This window comes from Tamandua tetradactyla, chromosome 3 (assembly GCF_023851605.1).
Source record: "Tamandua tetradactyla isolate mTamTet1 chromosome 3, mTamTet1.pri, whole genome shotgun sequence".
Taxonomy (NCBI): Eukaryota; Metazoa; Chordata; class Mammalia; order Pilosa; family Myrmecophagidae; genus Tamandua; species Tamandua tetradactyla.
The window spans coordinates 104,654,772-104,669,671 of NC_135329.1; the positions used below are offsets into that span (position 1 = coordinate 104,654,772).

General features: G+C 35.9%; 1 protein-coding gene across 10 annotated transcripts in view; it reads right to left on the bottom strand.

Moving 5' to 3' along the window:
* Window positions 1-14,900, bottom strand: part of ZRANB3 (zinc finger RANBP2-type containing 3) — a 382,105-nt gene that overhangs the window by 13,211 nt on the left and 353,994 nt on the right. For 9 of the 10 annotated variants that reach the window (XM_077153669.1, XM_077153668.1, XM_077153670.1 and 6 more), the window contains 5 exons: window positions 13,775-14,189; window positions 10,832-11,029; window positions 7,439-7,530; window positions 4,097-4,198; window positions 2,799-2,941 (listed from right to left, as the gene is read on the bottom strand). In XM_077153669.1, the coding sequence (XP_077009784.1) occupies window positions 2,799-2,941; window positions 4,097-4,198; window positions 7,439-7,530; window positions 10,832-11,029; window positions 13,775-14,189 (950 nt within the window). The remainder of the gene's footprint in view (window positions 1-2,798; window positions 2,942-4,096; window positions 4,199-7,438; window positions 7,531-10,831; window positions 11,030-13,774; window positions 14,190-14,900) is intronic. The other variant, XM_077153662.1, reaches the window with a different exon arrangement.

A 14,900-nucleotide genomic window follows, 5' to 3' on the forward strand; every position in this document is an offset into this window, starting at 1 on the left:
TACCTGTTTAGTTCCCTTATATAATGCTTAAAGCAGAATTTCTCAACAGCAGCACTATTCACACAATTTAAAAGAGGTAATTCTTTTAAATTGTTTGGGATTTAGTCCTGCTCATTGTAGGATTTCTGGCAACATTCTTAGCCTCTACCCACTAGACATACACAGCAGCAACCCCAAGCCATGACAATCTAAATGTCTCCAGATATTGCCCTTAGTTGAGAACCACTGAGAACCAGAGGAAACCTCTGGAAAGAATGTCTAAGGTATATTCCCAGATACTTTCTTTGTCAATACTGGCAATCATATATATGTGTATCTCCAACATTTTTTCTTTATTCCCATGTTTTAGAGAAATTGTGGGTTTACAGAACAATCATACATAAAATACAAAATACTCAACCACCCTACTATACCTTGTATTGATGTGGAACATTTGTTACAATTGATGACAGCATTTTTTTATAATTGTACTATTAATTATAGCCCATGATTTAACTTATGGTTCACTGTTTCTATAGTGTAGTTCCATGGATTTTTAAAAAAATATTATCATACATAGCATCTGTTGTTATTACACTGTTTTTACCCTTAAGAATTTATAATGAGACTATTAAACCTTACCATCAGGGAATCCCCTGATGCTGTGTCAAACTTTAGGAGCACCCAAATCAATAGACTATGCCTTTAATCAGGAGGCTTACTCTTGTGAAGCTTATGTAGGTAGTGGAGAAGCTTAGGCTAACAATAAGCATGACTAGGAGTTACTTCTGGAGGACCTCTGTTGTTGCTCAGATGTGGCCTCAGTTTCTCTAAGCCCAACTCTGCAGGTGAAAGCATTGCCTTCACCCCTATGTGGGACATGACATCCAGGGGTGAAAGTCTCCCTGGTGACGTGGGAGATGACTCCCAGGGATGAATCCAGACCTCGCACTGTGGGATCAATAATTCCATTCTCACCAAAAGGGGGGAAACAAGTGTAATTAATAAAGTATCAGTGGCAGAGAGAGTTCAAATAGAGTCGAGAGGCTACTCTGGAGGTGGCTCTTACGTAAGCTTTAATTAGACCTTGCTACCTATCATAACCTGCCAACCCCCAACCAGGACCATTTCAGCCAATCCTAAAGAATACCTAGGACAATATATAAGATTCCACAAGGGTTCCATGCACTAGGTAACTTTCCAGAAACCTACAACGTCCAGATGGGTCCCTAGTCCAGATAAGTCCTGAAACCTAGCCCAGACTCTCTAGAACATCAGATAGTTCCATCTCCCCACCCCATATTAGTGACAGAACATTCCAATATGAGAAATCTAGAACTGTCACAGCCCAAGCACCCCTAAAGAAAGGGATGGAAAGATCAAAGGTGATGGTGGAGTTATACAGAGAAGATAGGATTTAACAAATGAATATGAATGCTGAATCATTAAACTGACATCTCTTTTAGTCTCCAGTATTTTAGAGCAGCTAGAAGTAAAAACCTAAAATTGTGAAATTGTAACCCATGTCAGTCTGAAACATGCTGTACAACTAATTGTGATGCCGTGCTTTGAAAGCTATAGCTTTTTTGTACATATGTTATTTTTCACAAAAAAAGAAGGGAAAAAAGTCGATTGTGATGGTAAAAAAATATTTAGGCTTTCTAGCCTCCTATATTCCGGAGCACTTAGAAGGAAAAATATGAGAGGATCATATGGTAGCCTATAACAAACTCTGGGATCTGTCCTGTAACTACTTGTTGAACAGTGCTTTGAAAACTATTGCTTTTTCATTTCTTTGCTTTGTATATATGTTATATACAATAAAAAAAGGTTAAAAAAAAGAATTTATCATGAGTATCACACTCTATCTCACATATACACATATTATACCCCATATTTTGAAATAGCTGAAGAGATTTTCACTGTATGGTGATATCCTAATTTATTCAACCAGCCATCCACCTACCCACATCCATTGGTGGATTTTTTTCACCTGTGTGCATGGAGAGAACAAAAACCATAAATTGATGGGATATGAGTATGAGGAGAGATTAGAGGTATATGAAGAAAGTGAGATAAAAGGGCTTTCTCTGCTGATGCAGTTGTTTGGTTTGTTGCTTTGTGAACTCTTCCAAAGCAAGAATTTGGATGTGGATTTGCTGCCCATTTTTTCCTGACAATCTTTGCTCCATGCCAGGGTAAAAGTCTACAGAGACTGGAGATTTGAGATCACACCAGGGAATATCTGAGCTGGGTCAAGATGACTGCGATGCTAAGAAAGGAAAAAGTATACAGATATTAGAAAGGGGCCTCTAGTGATAAGGGCAAACAGTCACAAAGGTCTGCCAGTTAACCTTTTCTTTTATTTCATTTCCGATCACGGACATGATGACAGATACCTTCTACTGTGTGGGTAGTGGTGCATTCAATTAAAGCCAGTTCTCCTGTTGTGTGGTACCCAAAATTCATGCTACAGGCATGCAGGGCAGACAGGGTCCAGAGGTATGCTCTGATGTTCTGAGAGAGAAACATCTCCCTGTTGTTAATAAGTGGCCCTGGCTTCACAGGTCACGGGTTGTATCAATCTGTGACTCTGTTCTCTGCTGATGAGTAGGACTCACCCACTGTGTCTTTTTTCCCATCAGATTTGATAAAATTCACAAAATACCTAGTTATATTGCTATAAAATAAGTTGTCATTTTATATATTATTTCCTCCTAACACACTAGGACTTCTTTAGTGAATACATAAAATGCCTTGGATCCCATGACTACAAAGAGTGATAAAACTCAAAATAGAAAAAGAAAGACAAATGATACCTTTTGGTACTATTATGTTTGGTTTGTTGATTTGTGATCTCTTCCAAAGCAAGAACTGGGCTATGGAATAGCTGCCCACTTCTCCTGATAAGCCTTTGCTTCATGGCAGATAGACTACTCCATTCTCGAACAAACCTCAAAATCTGGCGGAAAATGAGATAATGCAAGGGTTAATAGCTCACAGACATCTTCCTTTGAAAGCCTATTTACAATATCAGAAAACCAAAGTTTTATACCCCCAAATTGGCTTTTGGGTTCCATAATGTAAGGCTTTCTTTAATTTCATGAGTCTTTCTTATCTTTGTTATGACCAATCTACAGTCAGTTCTAAGGGAAACAATTTTATTACAAAAACTCTCCAAAGGCAAGTTTTAGGGCAGCCAGCATATCTTCTTTTATACAGATAAGGAACAAGAATGAAGATGTGCTCACTTGAGCTTGTAAGATGCAAATGAAAGTAGTGGCCAAGGTAAAACTGGGTAACCAGGTATTGCGGTGGTGACACAGTAGCTGTGTGCCTGAGCATGACTTTGTACCTAACTAAATTATACCCAAAAATGCCATCAATACATCTGGGGTATGTTAACTGGGTTTACATATAATCTTAACTATTAGTCAATTATATTTAACTGGCTATTTTCTCATAATCAGAGAGTCAGGATTAGGTGGTACCAAAGAAAATAGCTCACTGCTATCTTTTCCTTAAGACAGGTACAGCTAGCACATAGACAACGTTTCATTTCCACTGAAAGGGTAACAAAATGATAGTGAGTTTCTTGTAAAAATGGTGCCCTGCATGCTGAGTCCATCTCTGTGCAAGTTGATCCTTCTTAACAAGAAGTAAATGGTCATAGCTCAAAATTAAGGTCTTCCTGGCAGGGACTTTGCCTGGAGATTAATGCTGGTGACTCCGACAATATGTGTACCACCCAACATGGCATTATCCCTGCTCTTTTAGAATGTGTCATTGTTAGAACTTAACCTTAAAGGATGAAATGTGATTCTCTCATATACAAATACCACAGTTGCAAATCCTGTGAAAGAAATTAAATGGTGTAAGGATGATTTCATCCACAGAAATAGCAACTCTAAGTGTGGTCATCTGCCAAAGAAATAGATTTCACATTTATTCTTAGTTCTGGGGTAATTAATAAGCACTGTCTGAATTGATTAAAATGCAACCAGTAATTTGACTCCGCAATAGGCCATGAAGAACTCTGCTATTATTAAAATCAAAAGGATCGTTAAAGTTACCAAGCAAATATTTATTTCAAACAAATGTGCAGGAGTATTCTTACCAGTGAACGATTTTGTTTTAGCTGAAAGCTTGCTGGTAAATCCTCCCAAAGGTCTAATTTTATATCCAAAGGAATGAAATTACAGTTCATCTGTTTCCCATCCTGATGATAGATTAGGAAAACATTATTAATCATTTTTGTCTATAGGCATTAATAATTATCTGAAAAGGAAAGAATTTTATTTTGGCATTATATTCCCAGTATCCTAAAAGATAAACTCAACTGGCATATTCTAGACAAGAGCCCACCCTAAAAGGAGTGTGAGTCAAGGATGAAAGGGCAGACTCTGTGATACCCTTTACTGTGTCCGCTGCCTTCTGGGATGCTAGATGTATACCGCCCTGTCATACTCTCTTCTCTAGTGCCTAATCTTAGAAATGCATCAAAAACAACAAAAGTTGTACATTGAAAATGAAAACAGAAGAATATTACCCTTGGAATTAGTCATAATGCAATCACTGCCAAATTAATTAATAGACTTTATAATTATGGAAAAAATATAAATATAATATCAAATAAGCTCATGAATAAATAGTCTAATTTGCCCTCTCCAAATGGGTTGATATGCCCATCCATTGTTACAGGATCAACAGAAGTAAGAAAAGGTAGAAAAAGCAATTCTAGAGAAATGATTTTAAAACTTGCTCCCTGAAAGCAATATTGCTCTGTGAGGAATGCTTGCCAATGGGACCTGAGAGTGACCACCTGGAGCATAAATGGAGAGTAAGCAGAACTGCATTTAGGTCCCAATAACCAGCCACACAATATCTCGAAATCTTCAGGGTAAAAAAGACCATGTAGAGGAGTGAAGCTAGTTAAACACATAGAGGTATTTCTTTTGGTGCATGGTCCAGGAATTAAACCCAGGTCTCCCATGTGGAATGCGAGCATTCTACCACTGAACCATCTGTGCACCCCGATATTTCCTTTTAAAAGGAGGAAAAGAAGCTCTGTATATGAAATTCTACTGTATCAGCAATAGTTGTACTTCTGTTCTTTGTCTCAGTCAAAGAGAAATGTTATACTTCCCATAAATCACTTCTGGAAAAGAGAAAACACACAGAATGTACTTAGAAGTTGATTAAGAGTTTAGATATATAATTATTATTCTAAATGTTGTATTAAGACTTAGGATTCTGGCCAAAATGAACAGTTCTTTAGAATTATACTGCTGATATGACATAGGATGCTAAGTGTCTATTACTGCTCTTCCTTTTACGGGTATTCTTTTAGGTAGTGAACTAAAAGAAAAAAAATTTTTAAACTTTTTTTTCTTTTTGCATGGGCAGGCACCAGGAATCGAATCCGGGTCTCTGGCATGGCAGGCGAGAACTCTGCCTGCTGAGCCACCATGGCCAACCCAGTGAACTAGGATTTTAAATTCAAATTTCTGCTTCTAAATTTTGCTTCAGGTATTCTAAGTGAAAAGAGGACACTTCCATCTCAACTTTACTACAGCTGTGAAAAGACATGTTAGCATCTCATCTGTTAGTGTCTTGTGTTTAGAAAATTAACAGAATAATAACAACTTATGGCATTTAGAACAGTCATAAAAATGCACTTGAGTCCATTAGCAGAGACCTCAAGTAGGTGACATGGGTCTTGCTACACAAATTAGATAGCAGAGCCAGAAAAGGAGCCAGCCAGGCTGTCAATGTAGTTTAGCTTGACAGCGGGCCTATGTCAGTACCATGACGTTTCTCTCCCTGCCTCCACCCTGAGGCAGAGTTTTCACTGTACTGAACAAAACATTTCAAGAGTTTAAGAGCTTCTGAATTTCTGTGGTCTGCTCTATCTGGATTCTACCTTTTGGTTTCACAACCTTGAAGCTCCTTCAGTAACCAGACTCAGCTACTTGGACCTGCTTTTAGGGGAACAATAGAGTCTTGGGGGCTCCCATGAGCTGGCTCACCATTCTAGAGTTTCTACATGGGAGAACGGGATGCAAGCCTGTAAAAGGAGCACTTTTATGGCCTGGCTTGCTCCTTGGTATCTTTCTCCCTTGACTGTGACCCCATGAAGGAGGCTGCTTGGGGTTTGTGTTATTTGAGGTCAAGGCATTTTCTTCTAACAGAATACTATTACATGGCATTCCATCTATCTATAGATAAATTTGATTTGGTAGAAAACTTGACACTGAGAGTTTGGTCAGCTCCAATACAGTTGACAAGTTATCTTTAAAAAAGCATTTGTTCAACAGCTAGATGGCCTATAAGTTTAAAATGTTATTAATATTATCTTATTCTATTCCTAAAGATCAGAAATTTGAAATATAGGCCAAACAAAAGTATTCATAAACTCAGTAAAGTTTTCCTCAAGTATTCACATTAGTTCACTTAGGCCAAAGATTCCCATATGGTTCCTGAGACCCTTTTAGGGAACCAAAAGGTCAGTGTTTTTGTAATAATAGTAAGACATGATTTACCTACTTCACTCTCATTCTTTCTCAAGCATACAGTGAAGCTTTCCAGAAGCTACATGATGTCTGATAGGACAACAAATTGAATGCAGAAGCAGATATGAGAATTTAGTTAATTTCGAGTAACACTTTAAAGAAAATTGTGAAAAATGTAAAATAATGACATTCTTCTCATTAATTTTTCGTTTTAGAAGGCATAATTTTTTCACAAAAATATGCTATTTCTATAAATATATAATCAATTTTTTTAATGATTAATAAATAAATGATTAATTTTTTAAAGTCTCCATTTAAACTTTGAATGTAGTAAATATCAGTAGATATAACCCACATAAACAAAAGCTCTGTGGGGGGTCCTTAATAATTTTTAAGAGTACAAAGAGGTCCTGAGAGTAAAAAGTTTGAGCATTGCTAACCTTTAGGCTGTGGCAGGAATGTGAGCAGTCACATAACTAACGTTTCCTAGAATTCACTTACAGGGACAGGCAGGACTGCTTTTGTTGAATTGCTGCTACTGCTGGTTGTTACCCCAGGAACTGACATATATTGTGGGTTTATTATCGGTAGGCACCGTGCTAATTGCTTGACATGAATTAGCTCATTTTATTCTTGCAACTCTACTCCACGTTTTACAGCTGAGGAAACTGAGGTACAGAGCAGTTAAGTAATATGTCTAAGATTACACAGTTGCTAAGGAACAGAAAGATTTGAACAGAAGCAGTCTGACTCTGCAACCTATGCTCTTAACTACAGCGCTCTTTTGTCTCATTGCTTTGGATTTCACATAGGAATTTGAGCGTTAGCTTTAAGGGGAGAAAAGAACTAGATATTTATCTCATTAATACAATCAAATATCTCCATTGAAACATGAAAAAAGGAAGCTTTTTATATATTTTAACCTATAGAACCTGTACCATGTTTACCTTAGTATAGAGATGAATCCGGTCAGTATTCTTACTTGCACAAAACATTAAGTTATCATACACCGGCAATGTGTTGGAACTCTTCAACTGTTCTAATAAAGAAGACAAAAGAGGACCTGAAGGCTTATCTATCTTCTATCCAAAATAGTTTATTTTAGTCTTTGGCAGTTTAGACTGACAAAACTGCTATTTCCAAATAATCAATATATTTGACAAAGACCATATGACTGGGCTTGAAATAATATTATCGTGGCAAGCCATCTAACAGCATATTGGCTTATATGGTAACTAGTTGCTTTTCATTTTTGCTAATGACTCAATAAGAAATAAACAAATTCAGAATTAGTTGAAAAGAAACATATTAGGCATAAGTGAGAATTGCCTGTTACTGAGAATTGTTATCAGTCTTGAAGGAGTCTAGAAACTATCCCTTTTGCTCGAGTGGCCGTTCTAAACTGAATGGGCACTATTTTTGATTATCAGCAGATATACAGCTATGTCAGAGTCACTCAAATAACTGATTCCCTATGGCTTGTTGCTTCACATTCACAAAAGAAGGTGACTAGCCCAGCTTCTTTTCTGATAACCTCTTTTTATTTAATTCTTTTCTCAATTCCACTGTGTAATATATTCTGTAGGAGAAATAGGGTTAGACTGAAACCAGATCTAAATAATAATTATAGTTAACACTTACTGAGCTCTTAAACGTGCCAGACATGATTAACATATTAACATACATTCATTCATTCAGATTTTAAACAACTCTCAGAATAAGAATTGTATTTTACAGATGAGGAAACTGAGGTACTTTAACTTTCCCAAGGTCACATGCTAGTAAGAGGATGTAAATCTGGTAATCTAGTTTTGGAGTGTGTGCTTTTAACCTCTGCAATAGTTCCTCAGTGACCTTTGAAAGAAAGACTAGAAATCTATGACTTGTTTGCTATTCTACTTGGCAATAATATTGTATTATTATTTTCCAGGTCAAGGCATCGATCACTTTTACAAACTTGGTTTGTGGATTATTCTCATATTTCATAAACCTAAAAATTCACTTTTTTTTTTTTACTTTAACATCTATGAAACTGGCATGTCTCACTGCCAGTAATCATGACATCTTACAATCACCACTGGCCAGGTGACAGATGTGAAGTAGCATGCATGGGCTTAGTCATAGCTGTTAACACTGTTGTCACTTCAACACTGCTCTAATTGTATTGTTTTTACTACATATGTTGAGGTTAATTACCTTAAAAATGTCTTCAAAATTTTTCACTATGATTTGGTATTGAAATGAAAGGTTAAATACTCTAAAAAGTTTAGTGAAGAGTAGGAAAGCATAAATTTGATTTAAAGCAGCAAATATGTATCATTGGAAGAATCACCAACAGTTAATACTCTCTTGCAAAAGAATAACTGAGAGCGTCATGAAACCTTAGGAAAAAAGATCCCGGCAAGTAGAAGAAGCTGTTTTATATTTGGTTACTGTAATGTGCAAAGGGTTGCATTACATGTTACTTGGCAAGTAAAGCAACTGAAGGTAGGAGAAATGGTTAAATCCCTCAGAACAGATGAAAGGAATGTCAAAGCAGCAGAGAGAGGTATTACATAGGTTGGACAAGGTTAAGGTATTGTGTCACAATTTAACTGGCAGTGTTTTTTCCTTTCTTAATGGTACATAAAATAAGAGCACTTCACAGTCACTGTGTCTTTAGATTTGAAGACCTATGGTTAACACATTAATGATTAAAGGTCAGAAGTCATTTTTTAATAAAGCATTGCGAGAACAATTCTAAAATCAGACGATATTCATTCTTTCTAGCTAGCAGCTACTTTAGGGAACATATGTCTCTTTTCGGAGTTTCCAAAAAGTATAATTTAATGGTTTGATTCTAAAGATAAATCTTTTGAAAGTATAGTCATCCTTCCAGAATACCGGAATTTAAGTTAGAACAAAATAAAGTTCCACACTGGTATTCATGCTGTTACCTTGAAAGAGCACATATGGGTAGAATAAGCATTGTAATAGAGCATCCTCCTCTGTCTTCTTTCTGTTCTCATGGGTATTCATGTTACTAGGGAGATGTGAGTACAGCTCTTGTGCAGAGTCAAAAATGAATAAATAAAAAGGAAGTGATATATATAGGAGGAAATGATGGCAATGTCTGGAGTGGATGAGGACAATGTAAATTTCACTAGCAGAATAGACTTTCTAAAGGTCTAGAGAATTCTGAAAAGTATTCATAAGTATGAGTTAATATTATGTCTTCATTAAGGGACTAATTTATAACTAACAAGCCAGTAGTTATAAAATATAAATTATGAATCTCTCCCTGCTATGGGAGAGATTCATTCCCACTCTGCTGTTCAGTCCCCTGAGCCAAGCGCTTCATTAGCACCTGAGGGCTTTTTCACAGCTGGAACAAGTGCACAAAAGAGTACATCCCACTTAAGTGTGCATTGTCTACTTAAAGCCCATTAAAATTAATAGAGCTAAACAGGATCCATTCCAAGGTTATTGTTTGGGAAAACCTTGAGGAATTAGAGGGAAGGAAGGTGAAGGGAAAAGGAAAAGAGGATGCCTTGAGTTCAGAAATTCTTAAATGAATATTTCATTTTAGAACTATGAATTTGACTCTAAATTATATCAGCGTTTAACAGTAACTAATATATAAGGGAAACTTAAACAGTCTCAGCCCAGCAATTTTCAGTTTGTTATAATGAGAACATCAATCTGTGGGTTATTATAGTCACTAACTGAGTAATAAAGAAAATAATACAAAATTACTCACAAACTTTCGCCAGTTGGCCCATAAAAGACTGTGATGTATGACCTACAGCCTTGTTTTTGCTAACCACCACAGCTGTAAATAATGAATGGAATCAACTAAAAAGTAAATGTAAATAAATCCAAACTACTACACAGTTGGCTCCAAATGCAATCAGAATCCATATATCTTGAAATCATGTTCCTTAAAAATAACAAAATTTAAAATATGACAAATATAGCTCATTTAATGAAATTCATATGTAAAGGATTAACAATCTGCTAAATGGCTGTTAAGGATCCATTGAACTTGCCTCCCAGACATCAAAACAACACCCTGACCACGTGAATGGGCTCAGCTTGGCTGAGGCTGGGCAAAAGGCCTGGGGTGGCGCACACAGCTATTGATCAGTTTTGCTCTGTGTGATGTCTGAACACCAACAAACACACTCAGCTCTCCAGCCATCAGGTATACCAGCATGTGGGTACAAATGGTTGGACTATTTAATCTACAAGGGAATAAAGGAATGCTGGAACAAGGTAGGAAACTCAAATCTAATCAAAGTCTTATGTGTTAAAATACATGGTTATTATTTAGACTCCGTCGAAATGGAAACAAGACTTACCATTACCTGGATGGGGTGTGAGTCCAGCTTCCCTTTTCATTTTTGATGGCTCTTCTTTGCTCTCAGCCAATGGTTCGGGTTCTGACTGTGCAAGAACTTGTTTTTCACAATCAGAACTAGTCCCAACTTTTTCGGAGTTATCTTTCTTAGAATCATTCTTCTCGTTTTTGTTTTTACCCTGGATATGGTTTAGGCTATCTATTTGTAGAATTATCAAAACCAAACAAATAATTCACAGTTAAACTTAGGTGTCATTATTTAGTTTAAGCCTAGTTTAAAAAGTAACTTGAAAAAATCTACCTAGTTCTTATAAAAAGAAAAAAGTAACAATGTTTGCTCATCCTTTCAAAACATATTTATTGAGAGCTTACTACATGCCAAGTTCTATGTTGTACTCTAGGTGTGGGAAAGATAGCAAAGAGCAAGGCAGATAAGGCCCTGCTTTTGGAGATCACATTGTAAGTGGCAGGGACAGACAATAATCAGGTAAACAAATAAACAAATAGGGTCTTTTCAGATAAAGTTGATAAAATAGGGTTTCTGTGAGTAAGGGGATGAGGCACTAATTAGTAAAAGCCACCAGGACATAGCTCTAGGACAGATCCGGTTTGAGCTGCCAGCTGTTTATGGATCCTGAAACCCTGGTTTAGGGACCTGTTTTATGGGATTAGATTCTAAATTAAACTGGAAGACATTAGGGGATTTTAGGCAAAGGACTAAAAGTTTTTAAAGCATCACTCTAGATTTTTGTATAGAGAAGGACTACAAGGGAAGACAAGAAGCAGGGAGAATATAGGGAGACTAATGAGACCTGGGAGAGAGATAATGATGGCTTTGAATAGGATGATATCAATAAAGATAAAATGGTTGGAACAAAAGATATATTTTGGAGTTTATACGAACAGAACTTGTCAACAGATGAAAGTGGGGAGTAAGGGAGGAATCACGGATGCTGCCTAGGTTTTTAGCATGATGTAAGGAAGACAGGGGTGGAGAAGATCTGTGTGTTAGACGTGGACATGGTGAATCAAGAATTTCATGAGGACATATTACGGTTGAAAAGCCCATTAGATAACCAGATGGAGATGTTCCATAGGCTGCTGGATATATCCAGTCTGGAATTCACGTGAGCGATATAAATCCTAGAGATATGAGCTCTAAGGTGATAAGTATAAACTACAGATGTGAAGATAAGAACTACACAAAGGAAGAAGTGTTATACAACTTCTTCATACTGCATTCAATGTATACTATACCAAATTTTATCTAATGTAGTAGAAGGACTAGCAGCCTTTATAGAACTATAATATACCAATATTGCTTCACTAATTTTTTTTATTCCACTCCTTCCTCAAAGTGTTCTACGGCAAGCATTGCTTAAATATTTGGATGAATCAGAATTCTACTTTTCAGTATTTTGGGAGTGTATCCAAATCAATGTTGGAAATCACTATGCCAAATTATAACAACTTAAATCTAATAATTATAAATTTTATGTGTAACAGTATCAGTTTGAATATATTTTTTCTCCTTAATTGGACATGTATCATAGTCACAAAAGGTAGGGTTTTGTGTTTTATTTTATTTCAATTTTTAAGCAGCTTGTCAGCTTGCTTATAAGTCTAGGATCTTTCAGTGTTGCCTTTGATATCACAAAGGAAAAAAAATCAGAACTTTAAAGCCTATACTATCTAGGATTTTTGTTGCTATCACTGAACTAACATACTTACTTTACGTATGACATTATTTTATAGTCATGAGATTATTTTTACTGCTTATAGCAGTTGCAAATTAGTGAGATAATACTAACTGTGACAGGGATATTATATGGAACAAATTTATGGTTCTAATTTAATTCATAGGCAACAGGTGCCCATATTTTAACTACCCAGATGGCAAACTTTGTCAGTTTTGGGAGGAACACCCAGAATTGAAAGAGGAAAGACTCAGCCATGGATTACATTTTCCTTCAGATCAAAACTAAGACAGAGAGAAGAGGAAGGCAGGAAGGAAGAACTGCAATATTAGAGTGTATATCTTTGCTGATTCTTTTGTTAATGTCAATACTCTGAGGAATTAAAATAGGACAGAAAAAGAGAAATGTACAATTATTACAACTGATAAAATAAAATGAGTATTTCTAGTTTTTAAACTGTCAACATGGCATTTTTTTTATTACCATAAAAATTCCCTCTAAAATTGGAAACAAAAAGAATACTAAATTCCCAATCCATGTACCAACAGCCCCCCTCAAAAATACTGATATTTTTCTTAGTAACCATTTCAAAAACTATATATCAGAAAATGGCATATCATACTAAAAAACATACCTCAAAAATGCATGATCTCTACCTTTAAAATAGTACATTTTGGGAAAGAATAAACTCATAAATCAGACATCAAGTTGGTTCTTAAAAGAAGATCCATAGAGTAACTGTTATGATTTGTCATGCAAAAATCATGGCACAATTTATGTATTTACCAGGCAAAGAAGTCATACTGGGTTATTTTGCTATTTAAATATTTTTAAAAATCTATAATTTCTTTAAAACAAGTAATATTGACAAAGGAAAGAAAACAGCAGGTTTATGACTATAAAGCATATTTGCTGCCATAGCAACAGAGCTTCTATTCCAACCCACTGAATTCACATCCTGCTGACATTAATCAGAAATGTCCATTTGTGCCAAATTAATGCCATGTCACAGACGCTTGGGGATACATATTCTTGACAGAACTGAGAGCTTTTCACATTTCAAAGGGGGACAAATTCACAGTCTTCACTATGGAAGTTCTTATTCCAGCTTCAAAGCTATAGTCAATGCCAAGTTACACTAACATTTGATAACAGCATTCTTCTCTAAATGCACCAGGGTAGCTACTTGGGTTATTTGAAGACACTACTGCCAGCCCCACCTCCATGATCACCCACCATGTACTCACCAGCATGGCCTTGTGGATTCTCACACATTTCACAATAAGGTAATACTGAACTATTGATAAAGGTGCAGAAACTGCACTGCCAGCCTGTTCCAGGAAGGGATGGGGTGGGTGACTGGGACTTGGCCTCTTGGACACCGTCCATGAGTGGAACTCTGGATTGTCTGGGCCACGATGGTTTCTCATCTGGGCGACTGCTGCAGTCATGGATGGTGTTCGATTTCACTCTTTTAGCTCCGGGTTCAAAATTACTATCATAATCAGTGTTATCTCTTGCTGCTATTTTGGGAGAATCTGATGGCTCTACAGTATTTTTCTCCTGGAATATCCCTGATTCATCACAGGAAGTCACCAGTGGTCTTTTCTTAGGTTGTGATAAAAAGAATGATCGAATATCATGCTGTTTTTCTTTTTTGAACTAGGAAAAAAAAAGTTATCAAATTAAGAAGCATTCTAATGTTCTTCCTAAATGGAACAGCTTAACAAAATAATTTCATTTATCATTTTCCTTTATCCTTTGAATATCTTTTTGGAAATGAATTTAGTGATGTTGTGACTCTTCATATATATATATATATGTATGTATGAATATATATATATATATATATATTCAGAATATCATGAGCACATTCATACACTTTGCAACTTTTCTTTAGTGCTTATTATATGTCAAGAACTTAACATAAATGAACTTATTTAATCCTCATGCCAGTTCTCTGAGATAGGTACTATTACTATTACATTGTTTCAGATAGGGGGCTTGAACTTTAGAAATGTCAGGTAACTTGCCTAATTATGTGCTAAAAATATATTACTGATGAACTATCTGGTCTAGATGTATGTCAGAGAAATAAGCGAACTGTGTATTTAAATATTTCATGTTCAATCAAGGGTCTAGAAAAATACTTTCACATTCAAACTATAAATACAATGTTCATAAACAGTAAGTTATTCCCATTAAAATTTTCTCTTGACCTCAAAGCATCAAATAGTATTAAGGCTACTAATTAAAACAGCCTCTTTAATAGACTTATTTTAATAATTACCTTGTTGTCAAGAAAATTCCCTTTTCTATAAACAGCTACATTATTAGCTCATATCTTTCATTTTCTTTTCCATGTGTAAATCT